Source organism: Rana temporaria, chromosome 2 (assembly GCF_905171775.1).
Source record: "Rana temporaria chromosome 2, aRanTem1.1, whole genome shotgun sequence".
NCBI classification, from domain to species: Eukaryota; Metazoa; Chordata; class Amphibia; order Anura; family Ranidae; genus Rana; species Rana temporaria.
This window is the reverse complement of record NC_053490.1, coordinates 80,921,671-80,939,872: the sequence shown is the minus strand read 5'-3', so window position 1 is coordinate 80,939,872 and position 18,202 is coordinate 80,921,671. Positions and strand designations below refer to the sequence as shown.

The 18,202-nt window shown below is 40.8% G+C and overlaps 1 protein-coding gene across 2 annotated transcripts in view; it reads left to right on the top strand.

Annotated features, from left to right (window-relative positions):
- Positions 1-18,202, top strand: part of B3GLCT (beta 3-glucosyltransferase) — a 604,827-nt gene that overhangs the window by 437,701 nt on the left and 148,924 nt on the right. For both annotated transcript variants that reach the window (XM_040340455.1, XM_040340454.1), the window contains 2 exons: positions 426-537; positions 1,533-1,669. In XM_040340455.1, the coding sequence (XP_040196389.1) occupies positions 426-537; positions 1,533-1,669 (249 nt within the window). The remainder of the gene's footprint in view (positions 1-425; positions 538-1,532; positions 1,670-18,202) is intronic.

The following is an 18,202-nucleotide window of genomic DNA, read 5'->3' as shown; positions in this document are numbered from 1 at the left end:
ATTCCTCCCTCCAAGCATAGTAAAAATAAAAAATGATACAGTAAAATCCAAAGTCAAAGAAGAACTTTTGCTTCAGACCTTAATATTTTTTTTTATATGTCCAAATCAATGTAGTCTGGTTTAATTCAATCACTTGCAAAAGCTTCTTCTGTTTTGGTCCTGCTTATCTTTGCTTGTTAGGGCATTCTGGTATAAAGTGGAATTATTATCATAAGACTTTCACGCTTGAGTTCTAATGGCAGCTACAAACTAATAATCATTACTTGCTCTGAGCTGGTGTGTCATTAAAATGAGAGGCTTATAAATGTTCATCTGCTTTGGGTACTTAAACTTCATCAGCAACACTAGCATTTGCTTAAACGGTTTTCATTTAGTCCGTATTAGCAGTGTTAGAGTACATTAACAATCAGTTCTTTATTTTAAAGTTTTGCAGATACGTATGGCAGGAATTCATCGTGGATATTCTTCTGTGAAGAGGACACCTCTGTGAAAGTTCAAAAGGTGTTGGAAACATTGCAGAGATATGACAGGTCTAAGGTAGGACCATACATACAGTTGACAATCCTCCTGACCATAGTTTTATATGGTAATCGGGGCCATGCTTTATTAGAGTACCCCCATTCAAATGGAAAACATTCATTCTACTCATATCTATTTGCTCCAAAACGGATTTCAGTGTAGATGTCTATGTGAAAGGATTTAGTGCTTGGCTTTCTTTAGTTGTGTGTTATTTCTATGTTGCCCATTTAAAAAAAAGCCAGTGTTCAAAACACACCAGTAAAGGTGTTGGATGATAACAATTTACATCCCTGAAAAGTAGGGGGTATGCTTCACTTCTGCACATTAGAGTAAGTACCAACACTCAATTAGAGTACAAAAATAACAAGCCAAGAAGAGTGCAAATAGCACCATGGACCTTGTCCTCCAAAAATGTTATGTTGTTTTATTGCTTTAGAAAAAATTACATGAACAAATCCATCACCTTTTCCCACGTTCATTAAAATTTTAAATAGTTTTATCACACTTCTATACTATCCTGCCTACGGACATTCTAGCCATACAGTGTGTCACAATTTATATGATAAGAAAGGTTATCAGCAATAAACCGTGGATTACTTTATATCTTATACCCTAATTTCATAGGATAATGCATGATGTTATTAGGTGGGATAGTGTAGTAGTGTTATATTGTCAAATTTTATGAATTATTGAAAAGGTGATGGATTTGTATAAGTAATTTAAAAAAATATTAAACGGCATAATATAAACAGTTTTCTGAGGTACCTAATCAATGGCATCTTTTTAATTTTTCTTGACTAATTTCTGTAAACAATTTCCCCCGGGGTTGCATAATAGATGATAAATAAGATGATCCTATAGCTTGTGATATTTTCATACTTCTTTTTTAAATATCTTAATTTACTGTTATCTATTATTTCAGTCACTACTTCAGTCCAAAATCTACGCTTCAACTGTTAATTTTAATTGTTAAAATGTTGACCTTGCTCACATTTTCAATGTTTTTCTTTTAGAACTACTTCTTGGGCAAAGCATTGTATGATGAGGAATCTACTATAATTCACCATTACGCATTTGCTGAAAACCCATCTGTTTTCAAATATCCAGATTTTGCTGCTGGCTGGGCTCTCAGTATACCACTTGTACAAAGGTAATACGTGTTATACAGTAGTATAAACATATCTGTTCCTTTTTTTTATCATATGCATGAGTTATTAGAATTTACAAAGGCTTTTTTGAACTGTTTAAATCCTAACATATTAAGCCAAAGTGATATGGCCCAATTCACAAATTCTGTTTGAGGATGACCCCACTTTGAATTTGTCAGATATGACTACACTGTGAAATAAAGCCTATTGTCTGGGCTTAAAAAAGAAAAAAAAATGTAACCAACATTTCAAACATAGATATGAAGGTTTTCATGCATTGTGATGTATTTTTGGGGAGTGGTTTTTATTCCCAATTTTTTTTAACGTGTTTACTGTGTACACTTTTTAGCACAGAGAAAGCGTCCTGTTTTTGTATGCTGTTGCTTTCATAAAAAAATATTGCCTTAGATGTTTACCATCAATCCTTATAGGAGATTTGCATAAAGTCAATGGCGAAATGATAAAAAAAAAAAAAAGGTTTGCACAGAAACCTTTATTCTTAAAATTGTAGTAAAGGTGCAATTTTAGATGTTCATAGATTAGGCTGTGTTCACACATCCTACTTTGCCCTGCGACATCGGTTCTACGTCGGTCCTACATCTGACTTGAATGAACAGGATACGATTTTGCTCCGACTTTGAGATAGTCCGACTTGTCCTTTGGCCAATCAAAACAATCCCAGTGTGACATAAATTCCTTTTCCTGTTGCTGTAATCATGTCGGATGTCACAAGTCGGATGGTTAGGACCAGAAATTAATCCAACTTCAATGATATTTATTTTGTCAATTGCTCTCAACCTGTTTCGCTGATACTATTCAGAATTCCCACATGATTGACACTTTACAGCTTGGAACATCTCAGGGTGATTAGCAGTGGTAAAGTCTACAAAGTTTTTACCGAAAAGGTGGTTAGCTCCAGCATTGTAGCCTACGCTTTTCTTGCTCTTCCTAACTCCTGACTGCACTAGGGCAGATTTTTGGTCCAGAGTAGCTTAATTTCCTTATAAATGATAGTTTAAAAGGAAGTCAGATGTTCACCAGTCAGAATGGTAGATTTGTTTTCTTAAAGAAAATGTATAGACAGCTGAAAACAGCTGAGGATCAGGAGGCATGGTAAAATCGAATTTCATTTTTTTTCTTACAAAAGTTTGTCACCTTGCCAAACAATATGAATATACCATGATCTCTGTTTCTGTATTGCTCACCTCCTGCTCACTTCTTAATATCCATATTGTTGGACAACAGCAGAAATTATGTATACATGGATATGAAACTGGTTACGTGAACAGCTCCAGAGAGTAGTGATAAATGATATATAGGTTGGAACCAAGAGCTAATTCGGCTGTTTGCTGAGGATACCATATTATGCAGGGTTACATAATTTGCAGGGATGTTGCATAATTTGGGCAGCCACATGGCAGATGTGGTTCAATATTGAGAAATGTAATGTTATGTACTTGGGTGCAACAAATAGGAGTGCTCCTCTGCGAGAATCAGTGATGGAAAAGAATCTGGGGGTGCATCACAGCCTTAGCGACAGCTTGCAATATCAAGCCACAGCTAATAAAGCTAGCAAGATACTTTTCATGCATATATTCAACAGGTAAATCAGTAATTCTACCCTTTTACAAAACACTGGTTCAGCCTCATCTTGAATATGCAGTTCAGTTTTGGTCACCAATTCTCATGAAAGATGTTAAATTAGAAAGAGTTCAATGAAAGGCAACAAAACAAAGGACCTCAGCTATCAGGATCGATTATTTATATATATATATATATATATATATATATATATATATATATTACAGTTATTAACTCTGGAGAAGAGGCGCTTAAAAGAAAATATGATTACAATCTACAAATATATCAAAGTGGACTCCAATAACTGTAATATATGGTTTACGCTAAGGTCCCTAAAGAGAACACATGGCCACATTTTGAGGTTAGAAGAAAGGAGGCTTAACCTTTGATTGAGGCAAGGGTTCTTAACTGTTAGAGCAGTACAAATTTAGAACTTTGGGGCGTGTCCGAGCCGCAGGAGAGTTGGCCATAAAAGGAGTGGGCACTGCTCACCCACCACTCCTTTTAGCAACCCACAGCTACATCAGGTACTTTATTTATGTTGTCTCCTGTCTCTGAGTCTGTCACTGACCCAGGGGACAGTATGTCTAAATGGGAAATCCTCCTCCAAGGGACTGCACAAGTTGACTGATTTTTTTCCAGAAGGCGGACACAGAGCGCGACCAAGATGGCACTGATTCACATGCACCGAAAGTTCCACTTGCATGTCAATCGCTGGAGAATACAACTCTGTTCCCAGATGCAGAAGAAGATATTGCAAATCCTTTTCCTCACCTTCTGTTGGATATTTCCAAGAGGCTCCTCTCAATTCTCCCTTTAATAAAGGCCTGTAAAGTAAAAAAGTTTCCATGTTTTTGGACACTGACAGCTGAGTCTGAGGAATCCACTAATTCACTAGCAGATTTACCAGCCCCTGATTCCCCAGTTTCTTCTGTAATGCTGAAACAAATGTTATATCCTTGCATAAGAATATTTAACTTGATCCACAGAAGTTGGCATCCCATATAAAATCTCATATTTCCCATATTGCCGAATGTACTGATCCTATTGAGAATAAAATAAAAGAATGTGTAACAGCACATAACAATTTCATGCATTCCACAAACAAATTAGCGAAATCCAGTTTCTCTGAAATAAATTTCGGGGATCTAGAGGATAGCTCTAGGGAAAAGGAAATTACATTTAGGGATATTCCTGAAGCAATCTCTCCTAAAGATCTTAAACTTAAATACCTCCCTGTGGAACTTCCCAGTGATGTCCTAGCAAGGATTCAATTTTTCATGTGAAAGAAGCCCTTATGACCTCTACTAGGTGACTTGGCTCTCTTTCAGATCAATCTGCTTTGGTTTTGCTATTTGCCGATATCTAACTCAGCTTCTACGGCTCAGCGGTGGAAAGAATTTAAACCTGTCACTGATGTCTTACGCTCACAGAAAATCCTCTCTACAGTAAATTGGGTCATCTTACTAGGCTTTTGATTGTACATCAGAACAAAACAATTCTCCTACTTACAACAAATGATGCTGTCAAATGGGGTTTAAAGGTAGATCTTCCACAACCTTCCAGGAAGCAAATAAGATCCTCACATCTTTCTCGATAGTGGATCGGCTTATCCAAACCCTGATTCAGCTAATCTATACTTTTACCCATTTATAATATGCCTCCTAAGGGTGGGTTTTGCGCCTGGCCTCTAGGCTCATGGCATTTACACACACCTCTACAAGATGAATGTGCTTTGCACGCTCATGTGTTTACATATATGTTTCTTTGTTGTTATTTGTTTTACTTGGCTCTGCTTTTCTTTATATCTAATGCTCACTGTTTGATTTTACGTTTGCAGATTTTATAACTCTGATATGTGGTCTCAACTGCTGTATTTACTTAGTCCTACTAGACACATTGGGGTTGATTTACTAAAAACTGGAGCATGCAAAATCTGGGGCAGCTGTGCATAGAAACCAATCAACCTAATTAATTGAACAAGCCGAAGTTGGAAGCTGATTGGTTACCATGCACAGGTGCACCAGTAAATCAACCTTTGATGTGCTATTGTCTCTTGGAATGGGTTTTAGTACAGAAGACAACTTCATGTGTTATACTGCTGATTCCAGATGGTTACCCATTTACATCCGTTAATGCATCCGTTAATGCTAAGGAGCTCAACCACCCCTTTAAATGTTGATTGTTATGGAAAGAAGCCCTATGCTTACATTCAGATAATCTTCGCATACATGAGACACATTTTTTCCAAATCTAGACCTCCTGTCATTAAGCAAAAGTAAGTAATTGCTTTTCCCAATACCTATTTGCAAATTCAGAGACTAAATCCAAAGAGGATATGATGGCCTTTAAAAATACTTTAGATCTCACAATTCACTCTTTATTTTTAAATCCCATAGGAAGATATACTATTCTGAATGCCACAGTCAATGGAAAACTTCTTGCTTTGGTTAATGTACTGTACAGAGCTATGGGAATTGTTAGAAACTCAAAATCACATGCACATAAACACACACTTAGGTTAAACTCAATGGATGTGTATTTTCTCAAACTATATAACTTAAACAGAAAACATCTGTAGTTTTTAGAGACCTGTTGAACAATTTAATTGGTATCTATAATGCCACGTACACACGATCTGAAAATCGGACGACAGATCGTCCGGCTTTTTCCGTTTACTAGTCGCAAGTAGAAATTTAATAGGTTACTAAAGTCATGAAAATTCTCGTACGACAGAAAACAAATTGGAAGTGATGTCATGTGTTGTAATGTATTTGTTGTATTTTTGGACGACAACTGTAATGACCAAACGAAAATCGTACGATCTGGTATTGTACGAGGAACATTTTTGTGCATGTCCGATAAAATAATATCGGATGAACTGTCATGATCGGCTCACGGAAGGCCTGTACTAACGATCTGATTATCAGACGATTCTTCCTCGGATGACATTTTTCGTACAATATTCGGATCGCGTGTACATGGCATAACACTCTGAGGCTCCATTCACACACATGCAAATTGGATGCATTTTGAACCGCATCCTATTTGCATGACATGTGAATCATGACATGTGAAACATTAATGTGGTGTATTGACAGTGGGAATCCGCTGCAAATTTAAAAAGAGTTGTGCGTTTTCTGAACACTGCGGTGCAGTTCAGATGCAAATTCTGGGCTCATTGTCCTCTATAGGAATGCATCTGAATCACTCATTTGATCAGTTTTGAACACAGCATGACCCCCCCAATCCATATCAGGCACTCCAAAATTGTTTTTAAAAATGACATAGTGCCCCCCCCAGAATTCATGTCAGTCCCTTATCCGAGCATGCAGCCTGGCAAAACGCCCCCACCTCTTGAACCATACCAGGCCACATGCCCTCAACATGGGGGAGTGCTCTGCCCCCCAAACCACCTTGTCCATATATTGATGGGGACTAGTGCCACTTTCCCACAACCCTGGCCACTGGTTGTGGGGGTCTGTGGACAGGGAGCTTATCGGAGTCTTGAAGTCTCCATTAACAAGGGGGGCCCCCAGATCCTGCTCCCCCAAATGAATGAGTAGGGGGCTGGCTCATCCCGCCTTTCGGCCTACTCCTTAACAACCAGCTAATGCCAAAGAAGCCGGTGGCTGCCAGCTCCAAAAATTCACATCTGAACTTCATTTAAATCCCAGCTGCTTTGGAAATTTGCATGGAAAACTATGGGTAAATTTGCACCAAGCATTTGTGAACCTAGCCTTATGGGTAGAAATGCCCCTGTGGGAGAAGAAAAGTATTACTAAGTGAAGGAGATGTAATGATGTGATTGGGGAATCTCGCAGCATTGCTTTTTTCTTCAAGATATATGTAACTGTTAGCCTATGTTCACAGTGCAGCGGGTTAGAAATTGTGCAAGCTCAGCTGAACTTGCACACTTCAGTCTGACCTCGGGGGCGATTTGACAGACATCTGTGCGGGTTCCTGCAGAGACGTGTATACAAATCGCCTCCCAAAGTCACCAAAAGTAGTACAGGAACTACTTTTGGTAATAAGTGTGGCGCCACAAAATCGGCTCCGCAACGGTTCAGACGGTGCCATTTCTGGCAATAGCCTCTGATTTGACATGCGATTTGACATGTCAAATTGCATGCCATATCATACCTAAATAAACATAGGTTTAAGCCCCATACAAACTATTTAAATTTCTGCCGATTTTTGTCTTCAGATTTACCAAAACCATGTAGTGCAAGGGCCTGCCTGATTGCATGCAAATTGAAACTCTTATGCCGCGTACACACCATCACTTTATGTGATGAAAAAAAATGACGTTTTTAAAAACGTCACTTTAATTGACTGTGTGTGGGGGGAAAACGTTGTTTTATGTCTTGTAAAAAACGACCAAAAAAAATTGAAGCATGCTTCAATTTTATGTGTCGTTTTTCAAAAGTGCACTTTGTACACAGAAATTGACCGTGTGTAGCAAAAAACGTCGTTTCTAAGACGTTTTTTCATCCACGCATGCCCAGAAGCTACTTATGAAGCAAGCTTCAATGGTAAAACGTGGTGGAACGTAACCTCACTTTGCAAGATCATTGTGAGAAAACGATGGTGTGTAGGCAACTTCGTCTTTAAAAATTGAAGTTTCAAAAACGTAATTTTTTACTTCACAGAAAGTGTCGTTTTTTTTTCATCACATAAAGTGATGGTGTGTACGCGGCATCAAGGTTTGACCTCATATTATATGGTTTTGTTAAATCTAAAGACAGAAAACTGCAGAAAATCTAATAGTGTATATGGGGCTTTAGAGTCTCATGGGGAAACCATATTGATATATCTGTAACATGTACAGAGAGGCTGATAAATCATATATTGATTGCTTTGTTGAATGACATTGAGGATAACGGTGTACGGCCACGTACACACGACGGGACATGTCCGATGAAAACGGTCCGCGGACCGTTTTCATTGGACATGTCCGCTGGCGGATTTTGGTCTGATGGCTGTACACACCATCAGACCAAATTTCCACGCGGAAAGCGAACGCGACGACGTGCGCGACCCTGGAAGGTCAATGCTTCCACGCATGCGTCAAATCACTTCGACGTATGCGAGGGCTTTCGGCCGAGCGGACATGTCCGGTGAGTCGTACAGACGACCGAACATGTCCGACGGACACGCTTCCAGTGGACATGTTTCTTAGCAAAAAATAAAAAATAAAAACAAATATATTGCGCTAATCAAAATAGAATACGTGAAAAATAAGTAGTGGTTAGGCAGCCAACATACCAGTGGATAAATGTATAAAAGTGAAAAAGAAAAAATGTAGCGCCAACCTGTAAGTGAAAATGCCCACCAAGTACCCTAAGGTGGATAGTGATCTCGCTAGAAAATATGGCTAAATCCTTAGCTTAACACAGTGAAAAAGATCATAAATGCCTAGAGCTATATAACAATTCACTCAGGGCTAAATATGAATACTGGTAATGCAGTGATGAAAAAAAAAAAAAAAATATCAAGTCCTGTGAATCTGTATGGCTACAGATATGAACAAAACACAAATAACACAAAAGTGAATAGTCCCATATATGTGTATAGGGGTGGTTCTTTATATCTCATAGATGTATGCAGATATTCCCATCTGTTGGAAACAACACATCTTCAAATGGACATTCCTTTGCAATTTAGAAGAATAAAATACTCTTACCAGCTACCGTTGACCCACGTCTCACCATACGGTGGGTAGGTCTTCAAGGCTTGTATGGGCTAAACGCCCTCCAACGGCACAGATGGAGATAGAAATCCTTGTTACGATGCTCCAGATGGATCCCAAAGGGAAGCTGGTAATACTGGCCTCAGGAACGTCCCACGAGATGATATGGAGGAAAAACTCCAGATTTCAGAGGGAATGAGAAAAAAAAGGGAGAGAACACCTCCTCATAGTGTAAAAAATGTATTTTAAAATTTCAAAAAACTCTCAAAAAGTAAAATATTGCACAGCAGGAAGAGAGTCCAGCAAATACAAATGGGTAAATGAAAAAAATCCCAAAAGATAAAAATTCCACACAACACTTCAAGTAACCACAGCAAATCCAATGGCAGGAACTCAGTTGCGCAGTGGTAATGTTTGGAGTCCAGTAAACCCGACCGGTTTCGTCCTCACAGACATCTACTGGGGCATGGAACTGGACTCCATCATTCCCTGCGCCTATAAATAGCCCCCATGATTGCCTACCTGTGGTCCCCGCATGCCGCACCGCTCCCATCTGGCGTGCGAATCCCACGAACGTCACCTCCTCCTATCCCACGTGTATCCCACGTGTACCCCTCTGTCCAATGTGAGGGAGTGGGAATGGACAGCACCGCCTCGCACCCACCGCCGAATCAGAGTCCGGGACACAGCACCAATGCTGTGCGTCCCAAAACTCGTCATCAGTGTTCTCTCCCTTTTTTTTCTCATTCCCTCTGAAATCTGGAGTTTTTCCTCCATATCATCTCGTGGGACGTTCCTGAGGCCAGTATTACCAGCTTCCCTTTGGGATCCATCTGGAGCATCGTAACAAGGATTTCTATCTCCATCGGTGCCGTTGGAGGGCTTTTAGCCCATACAAGCCTTGAAGACCTACCCACCGTATGGTGAGACGTGGGTCAACGGTAGCTGGTAAGAGTATTTTATTCTTCTAAATTGCCAAGGAATGTCCATTTGAAGATGTGTTGTTTCCAACAGATGGGAATATCTGCATACATCTATGAGATATAAAGAACCACCCCTATACACATATATGGGACTATTCACTTTTGTGTTATTTGTGTTTTGTTCATATCTGTAGCCATACAGATTCACAGGACTTGATATTTTTTTTTTTTTTTTTGTTTCATCACTGCATTACCAGTATTCATATTTAGCCCTGAGTGAATTGTTATATAGCTCTAGGCATTTATGATCTTTTTCACTGTGTTAAGCTAAGGATTTAGCCATATTTTCTAGCGAGATCACTATCCACCTTAGGGTACTTGGTGGGCATTTTCACTTACAGGTTGGCGCTACATTTTTTCTTTTTCATGTTTCTTAGCATGATAAGAAACATTTGTCCGCTGGAAAACTGTCCGATCCGCCGGAAAATTGTCCGGTCGGCCGTACAGACGACCGAACATGTCCGCGGAAACTGGTCCGCCGGACCAGTTTCAGCGGACATGTTCGGTCGTGTGTACGAGGCCTTAGAGAACCTATGCCATATGGTCTGTGTCAAATTTTAGCAATGATCCAAAAAAATCTTAAAAAAAAAAAAAAAAAATACTTGACTTTAAGGTCATTACAAAGGACAATGGGCAAGTTCCTACCTTTAAGTATAGGGAAAGATATTTGCCTCCACAGTAAGAGCCGCTTTCACACTGGGAATTTTCAAGCGCTTTTGGGATGAAAATAGCACCTGAAAAATGCCTCTCCTTCACCTCCCCTGTCAGAGCCAGAGTGCTTTCACACTGGAGCAGCTCTCTTGCAGGACGTTAGAAAAAGTCCTACAAGCAGCATCTTTTGGGCGGTGTGGGGATGTTGAATACACCGCTCCTCCACCCTGCCATTGGAATTAGTGGGCCCCTCAGTCCATCCGATGAGAACGGTCTGATGAACCGTTTTCATCGGTTAACCGATGAAGCTGACTGATGGTCCATCGCGCCTACACACCATCGGTTAAAAAAACGATCGTGTCAGAACGCGGTGATGTAAAACACGACGTGATGAAAAAAACTAAGTTCAATGTTTCCAAGCATGCGTTGACTTGATTCTGAGCATGCATGGATTTTTAACCGATGGTTGTGCCTACTAACGATCGGTTTTGACCTATCGGTTAGGAATCCATTGGTTAAATTTAAAGCAAGTTGGCTTTTTTTTAACCGATGGTTAAATAACCTATGGGGCCCACACACGATCGGTTTTGAGCGATGAAAATGGTCCATCAGACCGTTGTCTTCTGTTTAACCTATCGTGTGTACGAGGCTAACAATGTATTTAATTGTATATCTTATATTAACTGTATTGAATCAAGTTTTAAAATGTTTAAAATTACATAATGGTGATGGAAACTGAAAGAATAGACAATGGTCTCAAAATTCTGAATACACATCTAGAGTTTGTGAAAAACAACTCCATTATCCTTCAGGTCAAGTAGTGCTTGCAGCGTGATAGAAATGGAGTAATCATTATAATGAATGGTCCATGAATTTTAATATTGTGGCAAGTGGCGCACTACCTGGTATAATCATTACATTCCAACTATTCAATGGATTACAAAAAAAAAATTGTGTCATCTTCACCATATATGTACTGTGAGATATTAAAGGGTCACTAAAGGAAATTTTATTTTTTGCTGAAATGACTGTTTACAGTGTATAGAGACTTAAAAGTTAACTGATTCCTTTTAAAAATGATTAAAAATAGGTAAAAATTAATCATATAATGTGCCTTCAGTTTCACTTTCGGTTTTAAACTGGTTTCATGTTTCTGTGAAGTAGAGAGAGACACAGAACAAAAACAAACAAATCCAGGGCAGTGTTTTGTTTTTAAAATGAATCTGATTGGTTCTTAGGAGTTTTAGACACACAGCTTGGACCACAGTTAGAAGCTCCCATGAGTTTTTTCATAAGGAGCCAGACAAGCAGGAAGTGTGGAGATCAGAGCAGAATTACAGCTACTTCAAAGCAAAAAACGAATAATGAGGACATGAAACCAGGACTGCAGTAAGGTAAAGGAAGCTATTTAGCTAAAAAAATATTTCCTTAGTGATCCTTTAAGCCTAACCAAAGCTATATATTTTTTTTAATTTGTTAATCAGGCTGCCTAAAAAGTAGATATTTTTTTTTTTACTGTAGTGTCGTAACATTTGCCAACAGCACTCTGAAGATGTGGACCGCTGTTTTACACAGAGCACAGTGGTCTGGAGATCCACCAGTTGGACATGCAAAGTATTGCAGTCAACAATGTGGAGCATTAGCATTTTTCACTTGAGCATTGTACAAGGGAGTATTATGCCGTGTACACACGATCATTTTTCGGCATGAGTTTTTCCAACTTCATCATTAAAACAATGTTGCCCACACACCATTGTTTAAAAAAAATGCTCTAGCAAAGCGTGGTGATGTACAACACGTACAAAGGCACTATAAAGGGGAAGTTCCATGCGGATGACGCCACCCTTGGGGCTGCTTTAGCTGATTCCGTGTTAGTAAAAGACGATTCGCGCTTTTCTGTCTGTAAGGCCTCGTACAGACGAGGGGACAGTCCACTGAAAACGGTCCGCTGGACCGTTTTTTTTAGCGGACATGTCCCCTCGGAGATTTCTGTCTGATGGTTGTACACACCATCAGACAGAAATCCGCGCGGACAGACAGCGCGGCGACGTGCGCAACGCTGGAAGGTCAATGCTTCCATGCATGCGTCAAAGTGATATGACGCATGCGAGGGATGGCGGCCGCTCGGACATGTACGGTGAGTCTGTACAGACGACCGAACATGTCCGACGGACAGGCTTCCAGCGGACATGTTTCTTAGCATGCTAAGAAACAGTGTCCGCTCGAAAACGTCGGTGGACAAATGTCCGCTGGAAACCTGTCCGGTCGGCCGTACACACGACCGAACATGTCTGCTGAAACTGGTCAGCGGACCAGTTTCAGCAGACATGTTCGGTCGTCTGTACGAGGCCTTACAGCGTGATGAATGTGCTTACTTCATTATGAATGGTAGTTTTACCAGAACCAGAGTGCTCCCGTCTCATTACTTGCTTCTGAGCATGCAAGGGTTTTTCACGTTGCTTTAGCCCACACACGATCATTTTTTTCAACCCGAAAAACGGCATAGTTTAAAACATCGTTAAAAAATGCAGCATGTTTGCAAAAAAAAAAAAATTGTTTTTCAGAACCCCGAAAAATGATGTGAAGCCCACACACAATAATTTTAAATAAAATTTTTAAAAAACTACGTTTTTTTCATGTCAAAAAATGATCGTGTGTACGCGGCATTAGACTTGAAGAGATCTAGAACATGGCTGTCTGTTTGAGAACAACAATCCGTACCTTGAGCATGCCACAAGGGAATTTTAGCAAACGCTGTGCAGCACAGAAATATGAATAATAAACTGCAGGATTTGGAGTACAGCTATCACTATTCTTCCAGTGCTCTGACAGGAGAAATGCATTTTGCTAGACAGCAGCTATTCTGCCCACCCCTCTCTCATTTGTCCATTCACAGAATATTTGTAATGGGTGATTGGGTTTACATAATACAGTACAAAGCCTCTTGTAAATTGAATAGAAGGAAGAGTTGGTAGAATGACCATGCTGTATTGGGCACCTGAAGGTCCTCTTTTATAGTAATAGCTGTAATTCTAGGTCTACAATTCATGTTAACCACTTCCCGCCCGGGTCAATAGGAGATTGACGTCCGGGGAGTAGTGGTGAAATCCTGACTGGACGTCTATGGACGTCCTGCAGGATTTCATGCCGGCGCGTGCCCGTGGGGGCGCGCAGCACGGCGATCGGTGATGTGGGGTGTCAGTCTGACACCCTGCATCTTCGATCTCGGTAAAGAGCCTCCGGCGGAGGCTCTTTACCACGTGATCAGCCGTGTCCAATCACGGCTGATCATGATGTAAACAGGAAGAGCCGTTGACCGGCTCTTCCTCACATCGCGTCTGACAGACGCGAGTAGAGAGAGACGATCGGCGGCTCTCCTGGCAGGGGGGTTCGCGCTGATTGTTCATCAGTGCAGCCCCCCTCGGATCCCCACACTGGACCACCAGGGAGTGCCCCCCAGTGCTCAATAGAGCACAAGTAGTTAAAAAAAAACAATAAAAAAATGTTTTAAATGCAATCTATGCCAATCAGTGGCCTACAAATGGCACTGGCTGGCAACATGGGCACTGATTGTGCCCAGCAATGCCATCAAAACACCCCTCAGTGTCACCCAGTGTCCATCAGTGCCACCCAGTGTCCATCAGTGCACCTCTTAGTGCCCATCTATGCCCAGTGCCCACCTATCAGTGCCCATCTGTGTCACCCATAAGTGCCCATCAGTGCCGCCCATCCAGTGTTGCCAAAATGTGCCCAGTGCGCCTATGAGTTCCCATCAGTGCCGCCTATTAGTGTCCATCAGTGCAGCATACCAGCGCCGCCTATCAGTGCCCCTCATCGTGCCACCAGTGCCGCCATATCAGTGCCCATAATTGAAAAAGAAAACTTACTTATTTACAAAAAATATACAGAAAAACAATAAAACGTAATGTTTTTCAAAATGTCGGTCTTTTTTAGTTGCGCAAAAAATAAAAATCATACAAAAAAATATTTTACAGGGCCGTTGCTTTCAGGAGATACTGTATATAATTGTTTGGTATGTTTTGAAGTAATTGGCCCTGGACACAAAGTAGTTAAAACCGTAATTAACTGAAAATCTTTTTTTTTCTCAAAAACGACATTTTAAAACAGTATTAAACCCATTTTTTATATTGCAGCTCACCAATTCTTAGATTTGATGGCTGTATTAGTTTTCCTTTAAGGCCCCGTACACACCATAGAATCTATCCGCAGATAAATCCCATCAAATGGGTTTCAGCGGATAGATTCTATGGTGTGTACACTCCTGCGGGATATTTATCCTCGGATAAATCTCCCCTGGGATGGATTTTCAGCAGATGAATATTTGCTGACATGCTCAACAAATCCATCTGCTGAAGTCCATCCCAAAGGATGGATCCGCTCGTCTGTACAGACTCACCGGATCCATCCGTCCAAAGGGATTCCCCGCACGCGTCGTAATGATTTGACGCATGCGTGGAATTCCTTATATGACAGCGTCGCGCCCGTCGCCGCGTCATAATTGCGGCGACGGCGCGACACGTCATCGCCAGAGGATTTCAGCGCGATTTCAATTGAAATGGTGTGTACACGCCATCGCATTGAAATCTGCTGAAATCCTCGAGAGGATTTATCCGCGGATACGGGTCCGCTGGACCGTATCTGCGGATAATCCTCTCGTGTGTATGGGGCCTTAGGCTTTCTTTCCTTTATCATCTTCCTGTGAGTAATTTTGTTTTTCAGCACACTGCAGCTCAAAGGAGCTCAAAGAAGCTGCTCCTACAGGCTTTTGAGCGCTTATTTTTTTTCAGCCTAGAAACTCCCCTCCATGTTAGCCAATGTGTCCATGCACATTAGGGCTTTTTCAGGCATATCTCCTACAGGCAGAACCTCTTACCACCAAACCACGTTTTTGAGAGGAGGCTAGTGCCCCAAAGAGCTAAACTTGTAAAAACTCACAGAAACATTTGTTCCAGATTTTTTCCTGGTCCCTTAAAGCATATTACACAGCACAGTGCTTGTGCTGTGTAATCTGCCTCCATATAAACTGTAAAAAACATCCCTGAACCTGCCACTTCTTGATCCAATCTCTATACTATCCACTGATAATCAGGGCTGCTGCCACCGTGTTCAGAGTGTGTCCCTCCATCGTACGCAGCTGTACTCTCTGCTCTCATCTCTCCCCCTCCTTCCTGCCTGTCAGCTCATGGCTGTGTGTCTGTTCCCCCCCCCCACTACAGCTATAGCAAAACTAAAATGTTATGTGCTCACTGCCAGCCCCTGCTATCCTGTCATAGCACGCTAGGCTTTTTATAAAAGCGAGCGTTGTTAAATACTGATTTAGCGGTCTCTTGAGCCATCATGGACTCTTGGACGGTTTCCAGGGCTACTGCAGGAAGGGCTGAGCACCCATGTGATATCCCCGGCTGACGTCAGAGGGAGATCACAGCCCCTCCTGCAGCAGCCATCCATCGGAGCTGGATAGCTCTAAATAGACAATTCTTTCACCACTCCAGGTGAGCCTCGTAGATCATCAAGGGTTGTTGAACCACCAGGGTGCTGGCAATGCTAATTGTAGCACATGAACGAAAAAACTCTGGATAGCCGCACTCCAAGATAACTTAAAATTAAGTTGGTCTTTTTATTTTCAAATGCACATGCAGTCACCGCAAACAGGTACAGAAATGGCCGACGCGTTTCACACTGCAATTCAGCGCTTAGACATGACTGTTTTTTCGTTCATGTGATAGCTCTAAATAGGTATTTACAATGCTCGCTTTTCTAAAAGACTAATGCAGTGAGCTATGACAGGCTCTAGTAGAGGGTCTGGCAGTGTTTGAGTTATATGGGTTAACAAGCCCTTTAAGAAAATACTATCTAGGAGGGTTTATGAAAAAAAAATGCTAAGGCTCATTTCACACCTAGGTATTTTGTTTTCAGGGAGAAAGTCGCAAGTTGTTTGCCGTTATTTTGCCACATTTTTACCATGATTATGCTGGCATTTTGACGTGTTTTTGTATAGGTCAAAAAGGTCACCAATGTAAAAAGCTGAAAATGCCTGTAATCTGCCAAAAAATACGATTCTGTACTTTTTTGAGCTTCAGGCAATTTACTTCAGACGACAAAATGCTCAGATGTGAACAGGGGCCATTGAAATTAAGGGGATTTGTCTTGTTGCCTGTTTTTAGAGCTGAGGCTTATGCTGCGTACACACGACCGTTGTTCATGTCATTGAAAAAAACAACGTTTTTCTCAACGTGATTCCTCTCAAACCTGCCTTGCATACACACGATTGTGAAAAAAAAATGCTTGAGCAAAGTGCGGTGACGTACAACGGCACTATAAAGGGAAAGTTCCATCCGAATGGCGCCACACTTTGGGCTGCTTATGCTAATTTCTCAGTCTCAGAGCTTGCTTCTGAGCATGCACGTTTTTTCCCCCTCATTAAAGCGTACACGCGTCTGTTTTTCACGACGTGAAAAACGACGACATGAAAAACGACGACGTGAAAAAAGACGAAGCTCTGGAGACTACACACAACTTTTTTTCATGACCAATTATAAAAATTTCATTTTTCTCATCATGAAAAACGGTTGTGTGTACACAGCATTATAGCAGGAAAATGCCCAAAAATTCCCAGGTGTGAACAGAGCATTATGCTGTGTACACACGACCGTTTTTCATGACGAGAAAAATGAATTTTTTTAAATTGGTCATTAAAAACTACCATGTGTAGGCTCCAGAGCATTTTTCTCTATGTGAAAAATGGGCATTAAAAATTTAGAACATGCTCTATTTTTTCTTGTTGTTTTTCACATCGTCGTTTTTCACGTGTAGGCTTTAAGTCGGGGAAAAAAAAACGTGCATGCTCAGAAGCTGGTTATGAGAAGGGAAATTTGCATAATAAGCCCAAAGGGTGTCGCCAATCGAATGGAACTTCCCCTTTATAGTGCCGTTGCACGTCACCGCGCTTTGCTCGAGCATTTTTTTTTTTCACTATCAAGTCAGGCTTGACAAGAATCACATTGAGAAAAACGTTGTTTTTTCCATGACATTAAAAACAGTCGTGTGTACACGGCATTATGCTCAAAAAAGCTTGAAAGAGCTCAATAAAAACACGAGAGGGCACAAAAAAGAACAAGCTTTTATAGGCAGAAATAAAAAGCATTTTTTTTTGGAGCTGCAGTGTGCATGAACCCTTACAATACAATACAGTCTTGAGGCAAATATTTACCACTTATAAGGGTACTTAAAATTATCAGCTTTGATGTCTTCATGTAAAACCTGTATACCAAAAAAATAAATAAATTTGCCTTTAGTTTGTTAGTGTATCTTAATCCGCTAGTACATTTTACCCAGACTGACATGGCTGTTGACCAAATGTGCCCCAGTGCTCCTTTATCCAGAGTGGGAGCATTCGTATACAGGAGGTACGTTGCTGGCCGGTTTAAAAGGCGAAAACAGAGTGAAAAAAGTCTAAAAATAAGTGGTTCAAAGTGTAAAACATATTGGCTGCCCTTGTCCGCTTGACCTTGTTATTATGGACATGATTTATTAAAGGCAGTTTTTGACAGAAATAAAGACTACAAACTAAAACTAACATGGCTCCCACATGTACAGTAGGTGTTTGT